General features: G+C 40.9%; 1 protein-coding gene across 2 annotated transcripts in view; it reads right to left on the bottom strand.

Moving 5' to 3' along the window:
* SLC2A12 (solute carrier family 2 member 12) overlaps positions 1-17685 on the bottom strand; it is a 61177-nt gene that overhangs the window by 24554 nt on the left and 18938 nt on the right. For both annotated transcript variants that reach the window (XM_055264555.2, XM_063631315.1), the window contains exon 2: positions 14563-15903. In XM_055264555.2, the coding sequence (XP_055120530.2) occupies positions 14563-15903 (1341 nt within the window). The remainder of the gene's footprint in view (positions 1-14562; positions 15904-17685) is intronic.

Here is a 17685-nt window from a genome sequence, read left to right on the forward strand (position 1 = left end):
CTAGTTTGTACTATAACTTAAATGTCACTGCTTTGGAGATCATATTTGATGTTGTACATTTTTCATTATTGATACTTTAATTAGGAAAGTATTATAGTTTTAAATGTTGCAAATTATCCTTGAAAAATCCTTAACATTGAGTCATGGAAAGCAGTAAAGTAACACACGAATACTTGTGTTTATTAAGATAGTATTAAAACCTTAGCCTGACACTTTAACGTCTTTTACAGTCCAATATTTATCATTTTCAAGGTCATAGAACTGTAATTGGAGTATCAGACTGAGAGATAAGTTAAACACTGACGTATTATATGAGCAGTTGCCCATGGTGACAGGACTGATGGTGTCATTTTGCTTTACTTCTAGCTGTGCTTATGCTATAAAAATGTAGTTTTAAACTCTTTGGTTCTATTAGATACTGCTGCTGCATCATCTAACTCCAAGGGAAAAACAGGATTTAATTAGCTAAGTGCACCTATTTCTTTAAGTTTTTCCTGGTTGTTTGGATGCAAAGTTAGTACAGAACCACATGGATGCTATTTTCCATATAATAGTTCACCATTCCAATCACTCTAAATGACCTTTGACTTAATTAGTTGAGAAAAAGGAATAGTGTTTGTGTAAATACTGGTGATAACTGAAATTTAAGACTTAAAGGGAAAAATAAGATTTGAAAGATCTTAAAGGTAGATGCACAACATAAACTCACGTGACTATTATTGTATAATGGCTACATTTAATACTAAAACCCTCCTGTTAACACTTTTACACTGTTGGAAACATGTGGGGGGTGGGGACCAACACACACACTGGGGCCTGTGGAAGGAGTGTGTGGGGGGAGGAAGAGCATCAGGAAGAATAGCAAATGGATGCTGGGCTTAATACCTAGGTGATGGGTTGATCTGTGCAGCAAACCACCATGGCACACGTTTACCTATGTAACAAACCTCCACATCCTGCACATGTACCCCTGAACTTAAAATAAAAGTTGGAAATAAATATGTATTTAAAAAATAAATAACCCTCCCCTGTTCAAAAAATAACAATGTCTGAAATTGCCTTTTCTCTAAAGATATGTAATTATCCCATAAGAATGGTGGAAGAGGAAGATGAGCAGAGAAAAAGCCTTTGACTGTGGTGGTTCTGCATGTTAGGGACCTGGAGCCTTGGAGGAAATCTGAAGAATACCAGAATCTTTTTTGAAACACCTGTGCTTCTGCAATGTCAGCCTCTTTGCCTTAAACCCAGTAGGTCTTGAAATGAAGCCACTAAGTAAACTTCCAAATTAGAACCTGCTGCTCCACATCCTTGGAGCTGTCATAATCTTTAGCTGTGCAAATATCCAATGAACAAATTCTTTTAAGAGCCAGAGTTATTTGTTTAAATCTAAGTTTAAATTTTATGGCAGATGACTCATGCTTCCAACATTGATACCCACCCTCCAGTAGGCTGGTTCAGCTCCATAAAACCAAACAGAGCAAAAAGCTAGGCTCTATGGTCTTTGAGTTTTTCGAAATTCTAGATTGTTGTTTCGAATAAAAAGAAAGACATTTGAGTTTTAGGATATTTGGGTTGGGAGCCAATTCTCTGTGGGTCTCTCACATTTCTTCATGTCTTTTGGGAAAAGCCACTGACTGTCTTTGCTCTAGGCTGTCTTTCCAAGGCTGTTTGTATAATAGCCTTGTTGTAGGCTGCATAATAAATAGTCTTGGAGCTAGAGATAGTGTCACCCTCTGGAGCAAAGGGCAAATTTGTTGACTGTCCACTAAAGATAACATCTCCTAGAAAAAATAACCAAAGAAAAATAAATAAATAAATAAATAAATAAATAAATAAATAAATAAAATAAATGAGATAATGTCTCCATCCAGGGAAGACATCTGGGTGGCTTACTGTCTATCATGAAAAATGTGGGTTTGCTAGGCTGGGGTGTTCCCTCAAAAAAAAAATTATGTACAGGTATCATCTGGCCCCCTTCATGTTGACCTGTACTGGGGCTTGGAGAACCTGGGCAAGTGTTGATATTCTGACTATTGCTTTGCTATAGAGAATAAACTGCCCTTTGTCTCTGACCAAGGAGTCTTGTGTTTTCTGTCAACATCATTAAACTGTGACAGGCTAACTTGTTGATACTCTAGCTATTGCTTTGCTATAGATAATAAACTGCCCTTTGTCTCTGACCAAGGAGTCTTATGTTTTCTGTCAACATCATTAAACTGTGACAGGTTAACTTGTTAGCTTGCAAGTGGGGTAAAATCTCAGCCCCTTATAGTTATTGACAGTTTGATTACTTGTGGCTATGGTATGATTTTTCTACAATGATCTTTTAGTACTATTATCAACTTTAGGTTGCCCATTCACATCTGAGAGATTTAATGTGATTCTTAAGGCTGAGATAATCCATTGAAATATTTCTATAACCTCTAATGTTTAATTAGGTAAGCAAAAACACCTCCCTCCCAAATTCCAGATTTAGATTGTCACATATTTTTCTTGGGAAAACCATGAAGGAATTTCCTCCAATCTTTTTGGTAAAGAGTCAAGTTTAAATATATTCAATTACATGAAACCAAGGTAGGAATAATTATCCTACCTTGAATGGGCTATTCTCAATCTTTTTCTCAGAGGAAGCTGGGTCTTATATTTGGAGAAAAATATGGAAAAACTTAAAATAAATTTTGTCTAACACTGTACATTTTTTTAAATGGCCTTCATTTTAGTGACTCTAAAACATGAAACTTCTTCAGTCACTAAATATTGGAGATGGCCTTGCATCCTCAATTTAGTAGCTTTACGCAGAAATAATTTTTGGCCAAATGTGTGTGAGGTTCCACACAAGCCACATTCACCTCTCATTCCCTGGATATTGGGTCAGAGTCATACCAGAGGAGATCAGGATATCCAGCCCCAGACTAGGCAGCTCCCCCTTAATTATGGAAGCTGAAAGAGTTCTAGAAAGAATTTTTTGATTCATCCAACAAATATTCATTGAGCCCCAATTGTGGGCCAGGTGCCATGTTAGGCCTGAAGAAGCCAAAGTGAACAGGGCAGAGTTGATGTTTGCACAGGACATATGGTCGAAATTCATTGCACCAACTTAGAAGAGTGGACATTTAGGCTGGGCGCAGTGACTCACGCCTGTAATCCCAGCACTTTGGGAGGCCAAGGTGGGCGGATCACAAGATCAGGAGATCGAGACCACCCTGGCGAACACGATGAAACCCCGTCTCTACTAAAAATACAAAAAATTAGCTGGGCGTGGTGGCGGGCGCCTGTAGTCCCAGCTACTCAGGACACTGAGGCAGGAGAATGGCGTGAACCTGGAAGGCGGAGCTTGCAGTGAGCCGAGATCGCGCCACTGCACTCCAGCCTGGGCGACAGAGCGAGACTCTGTCTCAAAAGAAAAAAAAAAAAAAAGAAGAGTGGACATTTTTATGTTTCTCAGCCTATATCTCACCTTTCATCTTTCACCAAAGCTTCATGATTTTCTGTAAAACCTGTCTGGTTTCCTAGGAAGCCCTCTGGACTGCAGGTGACCTAGGATTGAACTATATTTCTCAAAGCCACAACCTGGTCTCTGTGGTCCTGACTCAGCTGGATTTATGTGTAGAGGGAGGGAAAGAAGACCACAGCATCGTAAATCAATAAAGGGCTTGAAGCACTTCCTGTGTGTCCCAGAGTGACTTAAGCAAAATGCCTGTTGAAGTCAGTGCTGGCATTTTCAGAACTGTTCGCCTCATGTCTAGACCACAGCCAGACATTTAAAAACACTAATGACTAAGTGTACTAAGTCCATGCCACACACCATGCACTGAACTAGGGGCACTTTATACAGATTCCTTCATTTAACTGGGCAGTTAAGCCATCGAGTGGATACAATTGCCCTGTTTTCTAGATAAGAAAACTGAAAGCTAGAGAGATCAACGGACTTGCCCTAAGTCCTACATGGTGGTGCTGGATTCAAGGCCAGGCAGTCCAATGCCAAAGCCTGGTCCAAATTCAAACACAATGGCTTTCTTGCAGCTCTCCTCACCCTTCAAGCTCACGTCCTCAAAGCCATCTGACCTGCCATTAGCCCTGCTTCAAGACCCCCTCCTCCAAGATTGTCACACTGCTTTCTTCATACAAACCCTGGCCCAAATGTTACCACCTCAGAAACATCTTCTGTTACTATCATATTGGAAATAACCCTCCTCCAAGCATGCCCTTTCACTTACCCTCTTTTATTTTTCCTTATCACTCTTATCACCACCTGAATTTTAACACTTCTGTCTCCTGAAACTGTATCATAGGTGTGTTCATTTTTTTTTTTTCTTTTCGTCTGTCCCCTATCACTGGTTCGTGAAAATAGGATGTGGATCTCCAGCACCTGGTACTGTGCCTGCCATGTTGTGGGTGAGCAAGACACATGTGCTGGATGCGTGAGTGAATCAATGAATCCCTACCACTTCTCTCTCTATCTTCTCCTCTTCCTCACTCCAAGATGTTTTCTTGCTGGAATTTCTGCCCATTTGAGTCCTCAGAGTTGGTAGAAGAGATCAGGGGAGGTTATTTGGTGTCACCTGTCACTTGAATATGTGAATACAAAGGTAGCTGAAGGATGACAGTCACAGCTTTATCACCTAACTTCATATGTGACCTTGGGAAACATGCCTTTCCTCTGCTCAAAGTGAAAAGTTATTCATCGTGAGATGAAAGAAGAGGTTAATTAATTAATTTATGGACATATGAATTTCTGGATAAAAAGCCCTAATAATTATCAAAAAAAATAATTATCATAATTACACATATTTTTCTGAGTTACAGTGGCTATTTTAAGGAGGGCTGGGTTTCTACACAAGTATCACCTCAGATGAACTCATGAAATAATAACATTATGCCTTGGGTTTTGGCTCATCTTGACTTTACTTGTGAAGCATGAATACAAAAATCTTCACATTGTTCTGTGTCTTCACAATGTCAAGAATCTGTGATTCTATGTTGTGAAAGCTTGAACCATGTTAGAAAAATTCTGTTATTAAAGGGAGCTAAAGTGATGATCAAGAGCACCCCAGATCAAGACTCCCCAGTGGGGAGTCGAGGTAAGATCTTGAACATATTTGAAGTGAAAGATAAGATATGGATAACAGAGTGTTTAATAAGTATACATCCTGATTTTGTTTGATGTAAGAGTTTTAATATTAGCTACAGAAAAATGGAAGGGAGGGGCTCTTAGCCTCTCTGGGGCCATGAACCTCTTCGGTAGGCTGGTGAAGCCTATGGACCCCTTCTTAGAATAATATTTTAAATGCATTCTAGAAGTACATAAGATGTTGGGCACAATGGCTCATGCCTATAATTCCAGCACTTTGGGAGGCCAAGGCAGGTGGATCACTTGAGGTCAGGTGTTCAAGACCAGCCTGGCCAATATAGTAAAACCCCGTCTCTACTAAAACTACAAAAATTAACCAAGCATGGTGGTAGTGCACAACTGTAATCCCAGCTACTCGGGAGGCTGAGGCAGGAGAATCACTTGGACTCAGGAGGCAGAGATTGCAGTGAGCCAAGATCGAGCCACGGCACTCCAGCCTGGGCAACAGAGTGAGATTCCATCTCAAAAAAAAAAAAAAAAAAGTACATAAGATTATATGAGTACCCCCTCCTGAATTCTAAATTCTGGGGCAACCCAATTATTTTACAGTTAGGGGAACAGGGGACCAGAAAGTAAAATGATGTGGGACATCCACTTTAACCTAAGAATAGAAACACTTTCCTGGCAGAAGAAAATCATGCTGTGATCTAACACAATTAAGGAATGTTGTTCTAAGCCAATCCATATTTAAGAAGGTCTAATAAGGATGGTTTAATCTTGCTTTCAATGTTACTTTAGAACAGCAAGTACTTTTCCTTCATACCTCTATTTACACAAAGGATTTGTTTGTATTACAAGCAATAAACTCTCTAAATACCTGAGCACTAATCACATCAGCTTAATAAGTTTGGTAATGCATTCAAGATCTGGTATGAAAAGCTTGTTCCTAATAAAAATCTTCTTTAAACTCCAACTAAGTTTATATAGTTTATACCAATGCCCTAGAATACAATTGGGGATTGAAATGAAATTACTATGGTATATTTTCTTTAGAAAAGAAAAAGAAACTAAAATGTGAATATGGATGTAAAGGATTGACTCTTAGCAAGAAAAAAAATGGAGAATTATTTGGATCTCTTTTAAAAACACGAGGAGAATCCATAGCCTCAAGATAAGAATGTGAAATGACCGTTCTCTTTAGAAGATGTGATTTGGATTCCTGCCTCTGACAGCATGACTCCAAGCCTCACATGTGATTACCCAGGCCAGTCCTTGCACCTGCAGTTGTAAATTGGACAGTCCATGAGATGTAAGAAGTATTTCCTTTTCCTAGATCCAAACTTCCTTCGACCCTGAGATTCTCCATCTCACTGGCATTGCTTTTGGTCTAAGTAGTTCTAACTTCTCCATGTTGTAGCAAAAAGCAGAGGATCCAAAAAGCATCCAGAACAACTTTTAGATATTGTGTACAAAATTCTCGAATAACTATGTATGCCGTAACAAAGAAAGGCCTAAATATCTCCTGCTAATTGTTTCTTAACACTACTGAATCTCCTGCATCTTTTCTTACAGCCAAAATCAGAAAGAGATTTTTTTTAAAATCATGCCCAAGTGATGGATTGTTCTGCAAAAAGCCTGGTGATGGTGTCTGGCAGGAACAGGAGTGTTTTTGGCAGCCTGGTATTTCTAGCTTACTTAGTTCCTAGCCTGCCCACTAGCCAGATCTCTACACAAGTAAAGAAGCCCAATTTGAGATCTTTCCTATGTCTGCATCGTATTTTTAAGTCCTTTTCCTCCTTCCCGCTTAAAAACACAAAGGTAAATAAACCAGCGTGATTTTTAAACAGACTCATGCTGTGCTCACTTACAGGGACAGAAAGAAAAAATATGAGATATTTCTTCCTTCAAAATGCTTACAGTCAATAACTACATTCTGGTTAATAAACCAAAATAAACATACAGAAGTAATACCCTATTGCTAAGGACTAAGATGTATTCTCACATTGTAACTTAAGTTATATCATACTCTCATACTTTACAGCATCTAAAGCACTCTCATATGCATTAGATCATCTGATGTGCACCTGTACTCTAGGAAATAGGACAGATATTACTATGCCCATTACATAGATTAGAAATAGCGCGGCCGGGCGTGGTGGCTCACGCTTGTAATCCCAGCACTTTGGGAGGCCGAGGTGGGCGGATCACGAGGTCAGGAGATCGAGACCACAGTGAAACCCCGTCTCTACTAAAAATACAAAAAATTAGCCGGGTGTGGTGGCGGGCGCCTGTAGTCCCAGCTACTTGGAGAGGCTGAGGCAGGAGAATGGCGTGAACCCGGGAGGCGGAGCTTGCAGTGAGCCGAGATTGCGCCACTGCACTCCAGCCTGGGCGACAGAGCGAGACTCCGTCTCAAAAAAAAGAAATAGCTCAGAGAATAAAAATCACGTAAAGTTCACACCACCAGTAAGTAGAAGAGCTGGGATTAGAACAGAGGTTTTCTGATTTTAAATTTACACCCTTGGTAGCCCAGAACTGAGTTACTCTAGAAACACACTAGTAGTTCTTACAAATAAAGACCTCTAAAAAATGGAGTGGATTCAAAGAGGAGATAAAGCTTTCGTTTAACTTCAAAAAGAGGAAGGATCTGGATAGAGTAGAGGGGGAAGGAAGAGGCCACAACAAGTGCTTTGTGTGTATTGACTTGGGTGTGGAGCAGTGGGGAACAAACCCACACTGATAAAGTATTGCCTTATTGCACAATCCCAGGGAGCATCATTCACTTTTTCTGTTATGTGGAGTCTGTGGTGGCCCTGGAGCACAAGACTTAGACTACAAGTAAATTGTGGCCCTATGGTCCTGCAGACGCCCTGATAGAGCTGGGTGAGATAATGGAGGGTCTTGAAAAATCAGAGGTTTTGCCTGAAACATAGGTGATGTAGAAGCAGAAAGCACATGGATTAGCTTTCAGGTACCTAAGGTTCTATTCCCAAATCTGTGTGCCCTCAATCTCCCAGAATTTCTTTTACTTGTTTTCTATTGAATGGCTCATGCCTGTAATCCCAGCACTTTGGGAGGCCGAGGTGGGTAGATCACTTGAGGTCAGGAGTTCAAGACCAGCCTGGCCAACATGGAGAAACCCCATCTCTACTAAAAATACAAAAATTAGCCGGGCATGGTGGCAGGCGCCTGTAATCCCAGCTACTTGGGAGGCTGAGGCAGGAGAATCTCTTGAACCCAGGAGGCAGAGGTTGCAGTGAGCCGAGATCACACCATTGCACTCCAGCCTAGGTGACAAGTGCGAAACTCCATCTCAAAAAAAAAAAAAAAGAAAGAAAAGAAAAGAAGAATGTTGCACCAGATCATTTCTAATCTCCTTTTCATCTGGAAAGCCATTTGACCTGTATGTCGTGGAAGAAAAGAGGAAATCTTTGAAGATTTGTAAACATTGATGACATGAGGAAAATGGTATTTAAGGAATACTGGTGTGAAAGTTGCCAATACCAAAATGGAGTCACTTATGTCAAAACACAAACAAAATGGAGTCAGGAGGGCAAGAAAGAAGGAGCTCTTATCACAAGAGATTTCTGCACGTACTACATGGTTTTCCTGTAACAGGACTTATTGCAAGGAAATCCCTCAAGACTGCAGTATTCCAAATAATCTGTTTACACAAGGACACTTGCCTAGTAAGTCTGTCTCAACCAACCGATAAGCTAATGCCAACTCCTGTAACAAACCCCTGTTACCTTTGGTCTTTGTAACCTTTGGTTACAGTCTATGTGGAATTCTTTTTGTCTTTAAAAGCTCCCCCTTTACCCCAACCTACAGATATGTCTATGAACCATCACAGCATGCATATCACAGGTTTGCAACACCCCTGCTATTCCCTATTAAACTCTTTGCTTCGGAGAGTTGGTCACTCATTTTAGGTTGGCAGTGGTCTGGAGGATGGATGGGTGTGAGAAGGGCCTGGAATAGACAAAGACTTCTGGAAGGGTATCCCAATAAGCCGGCAACGAGATGATAAGAGGTAGCATAGGATGGCAGATATAGGAAGGAAACCATAAAAGCAAGAGCCATTGTGATGATTGACTGAACTGAGAAAAAGCCCCAGAGCATCGCTCCAAGTGGCAGGAAGAGTGACTGCCCTCTGGAAAGGGAATGGAAGTGGTAAAGAACCCTGGTACAAGAGGAAAAGGAATTCAGCTTTGGGGTTGTTGTGTTTGGCTGACAGTGAAGCATCGAGGGGGAAAAGTTTAGTACTCATTGGTAAAAAAGGAACTAGAAATCATGTGAGACGATGGAACTGGAGATAAGTGAAAGTCATCAGCTCAAGGGAGATAATTAACGTTCCTGAGAAAACAAGCACGAAAGCCTTTATAATGCATTAGCAAATGTGTTTTTCAGTTTCATAGCTAAAGAAACAGAAGGCCAGGAGACCTTAATGAAATGACCTCACATCTTGTTTTAGATGGAATGGAAGCTAGTCATATATTTGAATAATTAACATTTTGATTTTTAAAGTCTATCACAGCAATGGACTGAATTTAGGGCCCTTGACCTTTTGAAATTTTTTCCCCCATAGTCACGTTTATTCTCTCTTAGGCCAGAGTCTGTTACTGTGATGATTTTGTGCTGTGTTGCTTAGCTAAGCTAGAAGGACATTTCCCAGAATTCCCTTCCCCTGGGTAGCTCTGGATTAGGGTTGGAAAGAAGAGAAATTTGCATGATTTGGAAGGCCAAAGTGACCCCACAGTGCTGTGCTTGAGGCATTGGTGCCGGGCCCTAACCACCACCGCAGCTCGTGCACCCTGCTGCCGATCACTGGTTCCCCTTGTTGGAGTGAGGGCCCAGCGAGTTTGGCCAGATCTCCTCCTACAACTTCTCCAAGCACTAGACTGGGCTCTGGGAGAAGGCGGCAGTTTTTCTGCGGGTCGCCTGCCTCACTGGAGTGATGTGGCGAAAGATATGCGTGCTGCAGTTTCCTCCCATGGATTCCAGTTTGTCTACCGGATTCAGTGAGTCGTTTCTGCTTCCCTCTGCTTTGAGTCCAGCTTTTCCTCTGGCCTGCCCTGATGCCAAGCAGAAGCTTCAGAAGGCCACCACCAGATGCCAAGACTGCAGCCTTCCACGTGCTTCTTCACCAGCTTCCCTCTGTGCCTTGATTAATAAATTTTTCCTTTTTCCCCAATTGTCCCCTTCTAGACCTTTGTGTTCTCAGCTTCTCCTACAATTGTGCGATACCAAATCCCTATAGGAAATTATTTACCGTATCACTCACAGAGGTTCTAATTCCCTGCTGCAATTGCTCAGGCTGTCTACAGATTACCCAGGACCTACTATACCCAATCTCCCTTTAGTTGACTGCACTCGTGCATGTTTATTTACTTCCAAGGGACCATTAGCTCTTAGTAAATGATGATGAGATTTTTAAATGCATCTTAATATGCGTGAGATTTTTAAATGTATCTTATATAAATGGTCATCATGATAGACTAGAAACCAGAATTAAATAATGTATAGAAAAACTATAGACTTCAGGTGTCTGACCCTGGGCACCTCCACAACACCCAGAACAACCCAAATCCAGCTATTAAGTAAGAGAGAAAGAAACTTCTAACTTGTTTAAGCCATTGTTATTTTGGTCCTTGTTACATCTGCTGAGCTTGAATTCTACATTCAACATTTTCTTAATACATTCAGTTATGCAAGGAAATGCACAGCAAAAACTCTCTTCTTGTTATTACCCTTCTTCTCTTTCATCCTATAACTCAGCCTTATAAAAAGTACATGTTCACTTACTTAGCAGAGCTTCAGAAAAGCAGAGACTATTTCTCTATTTTGCAAAAATGCACAATGGTCCATTAGTATCCTGATGGATGGACAATGGTACACTATTTTTATTCATTCTTCCTCCTAGTGGACTTTCAAGGAGAAGAATGAACTAAAAATAATTAACATTTAACCTGAAGACCAACACAGGACTGCCTATTCCTGTCTTAGACTTGAGATTAATGTTGAATTTCAGAAGATAAAACATGTTTTCATTTATTTCAGCAAGTCACTTAATTTCTCTGAGACTCAGTATCTTCATTTGTAAAATGCAGTGAATATCCTTTCTTCTCAGGCTTCTTTTGAAGGTAAAATGAAGTACTCCAAAGTATGCAAAAACTGCCTAGCACAGTATTTGACATACTAGGTGTCAATAGATATTAGTGGAATCTAAAGCTTAAACCATATTTTAAAAGAAATAGCGTAGAATGTTATTGAAAGACAAACAGCCACCAGAATGTTTTCTTTTTTGTTGTTTTGTTTTCTTTTTTTGGAGACAGGGTCTCACTCTGTTGCCTAGGCTGGAGTGCAATGCTCACTGCAACCTCTGCCTCCCAGGTTCAAGAGATTCTCCTGCCTCAGTCTCCTGGGTAGCTGGGATTACAACTGTGCGCCACAATGCCTAGCTATTTTTTGTATTTTTAGTAGAGACGGGGTTTTCACCATCTTGGCCAGGCTGGTCTTGAACTCCTGACTTCAAGTAATCCACCAGCCTCGGCCTCCCAAAGCGTTGGGATTACAGGCATGAGCCACCACTCCTAGCCTCCAGTAATTTTTTCTAAAATCAAATTTGGTTTTCTGAAAAGGAGAACTCTTGCTCTAATACAATAAGGTATCAAATGATGTGTTAGAGACTGGAAGATTTGCTGCATTTTTCAAAATTACCCCAAAACTAAAGAGAGATGGGTAGCATGAGATTGAAGGACTCTAACCATGAGTAGGTTGGTTCAGGAGGCCTAAGATCAATGTCTCTCATATTATGATATGTGCCATGACATATACCCTTTCAACCTGAGAGGTTTTCTGAGTTAGAAAGAAGAGGGTATCCCTTTCTTTAATTGTGGCTTTTTCATAGACTCTTAGCTAATCTTGACATTTCAAAAAATTGGACCAAGAAAATTGATGTACAAAGAAAATATTTTTAGTTTTATGATGAATATACAAGAAGAACAAGAGATGCCAGCAGAAGAAACCAATGGAACAATAATTACCACCTGAAGTTTATCAAATGGGCAAAGCTTATTGTACTTGTTAACAGAGAGAAGTTTCATACACAAATCTAAGTTGTTCCTTGGTACAAGACTGCACCTATGTCTTGACCTTCTGCTTTGAAGAAGTTCTTGAAATAAAAATGTAATAAAAATAAAATAAAGAAAATAATAAAAATGGGCCGGGCGCGGTGGCTCACGCTTGTAATCCCAGCACTCTGGGAGGCCGAGGCGGGCGGATCACAAGGTCAGGAGATCGAGACCACGGTGAAACCCCGTCTCTACTAAAAATACAAAAAATTAGCCGGGCGTGGTGGCGGGCGCCTGTAGTCCCAGCTACTCGGAGAGGCTGAGGCAGGAGAATGGCGTGAACCCGGGAGGCGGAGCTTGCAGTGAGCCGAGACTGCGCCACTGCACTCCAGCCTGGGTGACAGAGCGAGACTCCGTCTCCAAAAAAAAAAAAAAAAAAAAAAAGAAAATAATAAAAATGAAAATAAGATGTTAGCTCAAATTTCATTAGCTTAAAGTGTCATAGTAGCCATATAAGTATCTCATAGGTACACACTCAGGATAATTGAATCCCAAAATAATGGTAGAAATCTGTTTCCAGGAAACTGTTCATTAATGGTAATTATCATTGTTAAGTCTTAAAAAGCAGGTTTAAGGTTCAGGAGCAAGTCTGAGTCATCAGAGGCTGGTGGTATTGTAATGTTTACTCTATCTGCCCAAGCAGTCTTATAGCGGGAAATATGTCTACTCACAGTGCAGAGGAAGGGCCATGTCTTGGTCTTCCATGTCTTGGACCATGACCCAATCTTGCCACAGCTGTTTAGGCCTGAACTTCCATCTCTGACTTGGCACAGCAAAGAGCAGCGTCAATCAGATTTCACCCAACCCTTCTCTCTCTGTCTTTGGAATTTGAACAAATCAATATCTAGAAACTGAGTGCCCTTAGAAGTGGAATTAGAAGCTGAAAAATGAGGAGGTGGAGTTAGAGCAGGAGAGGCCATATCAGCCATGTGCAAGTCTAGTTATTAATTGAGATTAAGCAGGCCAAACCTGCTGGTTGCTGACCAGAAGGAGGCAGATACAGAGAGTACTGCTCAGTCCACTCACCTATAATCTCCCTGAAGATAGGGACAGTGTCTGTCTTTTTCATTATCCTTTCCCCAATATTTAGCATAGTTCTTGGTTATGAAAAAAAAGTCATCACTCAATACATATTGCTTGAATGAATAGTTAATGAATTAGCAGTGGATGACTAAAGCAAGCCCCTACATGGTCTTCTTTCCAGAAACCCTGTCCAGTACCTGGAACCAGAGCCCTACATCTCCCCATGAAATTCCTTCTTCAGCACAGCCTTTATCTGTGCATTGGCCTGAACCTCCAATGCTTCCCATTATTTAAGCCAATTTGTTTGCCTCCTTGATCCTTGTCAACAAGTTTCAAAACCAACTTTGTGATAGAGAGGGAGAGACTTAGAAAGAGAAAGGAAGGAGAGGAATAAAAGAGAAAGAGAGAGAGAGGAATGGGGTAGGAGGTGGGGTAATAGAAGCTACCTTTAAGCTTTTAAGTTCTTTTTTTTCTACTGAGGTGTACAAAAGACCCTTCACAGCCTCCCTACAGAGACATTCAGGCTTTAGATGTGAGGCTAATAGACAAGAGAACTACAACAAACAGCCTATTCTAGTAATCCATCTCTAAAAGAGTTTGCCCAAGAGAGGTGTTTATAGTTTGTCATTAGAGCAGACTAGTTATATAAAATAAAACAACCTCATAGCTATGTCCTTGTAAATTGTATTATGTTGAATGATAGCAACTAGACTTTCATGCTTCTGTTTAATGGACAAGAGTAAAGTGCCACGGGAGGCTACTCTAGTGAATAAGATGTACTCAAAAAAATAATAATAATACATCCTCCTTCTCAGCTCATAACGTCCTCCTTCTTTACTATCACTGGAATGCATCCACTATTGTGTCTTTAAGAAAATCTAAACACTTGATTTTTTTCCTTCTACATAGGAAGAAACTCAGAGATGATATAGAGGAAAATGTTACCCCATTTTATGAAAGCAAATTTTGCTTTCATAAAGCAATGTAATTCCCTTGGGTGATAAATATCTTTCCAGGTCTGGTTCATCCTCAATTAATGGGAATTAAAGTATCCTCATGTGACAGATAAAGGGAAACTTATCTTTCAGTTGAATACTAGCCCTGTACTTTTCAGAAGCAAATATAAGCCAAGCATACTTTCTGCATTAGAAGGAACATCAGCCATGTGCAAATCTAGTTATTAATTGAGATTAATGTTGACAAATGTTATCCTTGTCTTCCTTCTAGCACTTACGTGCATGAGGTACTATAGCAGTAGGATGCTCTGACTGGTCAAAAGCAATACATTAATATTCACGGGGGACAGAGGGAAGGAATAAAGAATAAAGTACTTACTTGGTCCTAGACCAATTGAAAAAGCAGCAACATAAACAAGCAAGCTGGCTAAGGACAGCCATTTCAAAAAACCTGGGATGTCCCCAGGGTCTGTGACTATCTGGTATTCAGTGTGGCTTAATCCAGCATTTAGCAAGGATGCTGAGGTTGTCTCCCCTCTCTTATCCACATCATTTCTCAGGGGCATGAGTGAGCTTCTGCCATGGGAAGCAATCCCTTTAAAGTGGTCTCTGAGAGTATAGTTGCTGGCTGACAGGTTTCCTGGTCCATAAATCACAGACTCATCCAAGGACTGGTTGATAGAATCGTGGCTTCTGCAGATATTGTTGAAGTTCATGTGGATGTTGAGATTTACGATGCCCATGGTCACCAACGAAGCTGCCATCACAGAGGAGCCAATGCAGAGGAATGTTTTGCTGCCGACATGGTCTACAAGAAGAGTGGCGGGGATGGTGCTAATGACCTTGACGACTCCAACCCCAGTGGAGGCGAGGCTAGCTGCCTCATTGCTTTGAAATCCAACTGACTTCAAAACAGTTGATGCATAGAACAATATGTTTGGCTGGCCAGTGATTTGTACAAAAAATACCAGTGTTAGTCCTATCATTATTCGGGTCCGCATGTTGTCTTTTGAACGAAACAGATCCCAAAAACTATACTGATATTCATCTTTCAGGGAGGATTTGATGACAGTGAGTTCCTCAGTTGTATCTGAGAGTGCTCTTAACCTTCCAAGAACTTTTCTAGCAGCTCCCTCTTGTCCTTTCATCACCAGAAACCGAGGGCTTGGAGGAAGAAAATACATTGCAATTGCTTGCAAAACTCCCAAGGGAATCACAAGACCAAACATGTACTTCCAGCCATGGAAAACATTGGCAAATGCGTAATTTGAAATATAGGCAGAAAGAATGCCAATGACAATCATCAGCTCATTCAGTGACACAAGAAGGCCTCTTCTGTGTTGAGGAGCAATCTCTGCAATGTAAACACAAGTGGCAATGGAAGAGAGGGAGATGGAGACCCCTATGGCAATGCGTCCCGCTATAAGAACCGTGTAGGATAAACTGAGGATCAACACTAAGCTTCCAAGTCCAAGCAGGCAGGATGACAAGATGATTGCTGTCCTTCTTCCATACCTGTCTATCAGGACCCCTCCGGTGAGTGAGGCAAGGAGGGCTCCAATGACAAGGGAGCTCACAGCCATTTCCTGCTCATGGCAGCTCAGGGCTAATAAGGTTTTGATCTGAAGAAGAGCCCCAGAGATGATCCCAAGTTCATAACCCACCAGGAGGCCACTGACAGCGGCAGTGACAGATGACAGGAAGGTAAACATGCCGCAGCCTACAAGCAGAGAGAAGAGACAGGGAGGTCAGTTCTCAGTTGAGATTTTAAACATTTTGTATCTGAGCGGAGATTTAACCTTGTAGAAGTCTTTCATAGCACTGGGTTTAAACACACACACACAATTATGATAAAATAATACACTAACCAAAAAATGATTTGATATAGAAGGAGAAATCATTTTTCTTTCTTTTATGGAAGGAGAGGGATGGAGACATGTAGGAAGTCCAGTTTCCTTCTATTTATGATATTGATGTTTTTGGCTTAGATCAGACAGTGATGTTGAGATAAGCAGATGACACATGATGAAGACTGAACAAACAAGAATATCATTTGGTTCATGCCTTGGCAGTGGATCAGAAATTCAAAGAGCCTGACCCTTTGGTGCCATTCCAGTTCTCTAAAGGCAAATCTTTGAGGGCAGGAGAGAGAGGATAAGAGCCTCTAGAAGTGCTACAGGCTCCTTGCTGGATAGCCTGGATCAAAATGAAGCACAGCCTCCAGGAAACTTGCCCTCTTATCTCCTGGGCCACAGTTGTGCGCGAATGGCCTCTGCTGAACATATGAGGGTGTTGGGTCAGAGGGTGGAGGTGGGAGTGGGCAGTGTGTGAATGCCTTAACAAAGTCAAGGTTTTGCTAAACAGAAGGAAGGAAGAAATGTATGTGGTGTAAGGAACCAGCAATATCCCTTACTCATTCTGAGTAAGGAGAAAGGGGGATGGAACACAGGCAGAACAAGGAGACTTTACCTTTATATTGTTCTTTTGTTAATGTTCAAATCCAAGGAAAAATGTCAAAAAGTTAATAACTATTTATTTTTGGTGGTAGGAACACAGATGTTTGTTATATGTTTGCAACTTGTCAAAATAGAAACAAAACAAAACAAAAAAGCAACAGAGGGAAGAGTATTTCAGGCCCAGGAGAAAGTAATTTCCAAGGCCTTAGGACAGGAAAGTTCTCATTATGTTTCGGGAACTGTCAGATGGCCAGCATACAACTTGTGGGGCACATCGTGAGCCTGGAGCGGTAGGACGGAAAGGCCTTAAAATGAATTTGGATAAGTACAGAGGGGGCACTTCAAGTAGGGCCTTGTTGGTCACAGTGATGACTTTTCATTGTGTTCCAAGTATAACGGGGCCAAAAAACTTAACATTCTGATGATATCTTTATTACCTATTATTTATTAATTTTATGTGCAGTTTGACTTTTTTGGCATGCAAAATGACTTTAAAGTACTCTCTTATAGGTTCATTCATGTCCACGGTTTCCATATTCTTTTTCCTATGTGATCTTAAAATCTTCAGCAATGAATTCCTCTACCACAAGGAGAATTAGGTCAAATCTTCACATTTGGATAAGAATATTGTATTATTCTTATCTCTACTTGTCATTGTTCATTTTATCTATGTTTGCTGTGTTGATTAGTGTATGTGTTTTGGCAATTGAGGACTGGTCTCTGATATTCTGATTGGAGAAATAAGTGAATTTGGAGAATGGACCACTTGGGAGGCCAGACAGAGTGAAGGACCTGGGAAGGGCATGTGGTGTGACAGAGGGCACCTGGGGCTGCGGAGTTAAGGACGCAGGGAAATCAATGCCATGACGGCTTTAATAGCAGAAGAAGATTGTCCTTGCCACCCTGTACTTCTCCTCTTCCTTTCTTGTTTTCCTCTTTCATGAGATGGAAAATACTGTGTCCCTACAATGAGAAAGATGCCTTGAGATGCAAGAGTCCCTTCCTTTTGTGCTCCATTATCTTACCTTAGAGAGCCTGAAGTGGTT

The sequence above is a fragment of the Symphalangus syndactylus genome, chromosome 2, assembly GCF_028878055.3.
Source record: "Symphalangus syndactylus isolate Jambi chromosome 2, NHGRI_mSymSyn1-v2.1_pri, whole genome shotgun sequence".
NCBI classification, from domain to species: Eukaryota; Metazoa; Chordata; class Mammalia; order Primates; family Hylobatidae; genus Symphalangus; species Symphalangus syndactylus.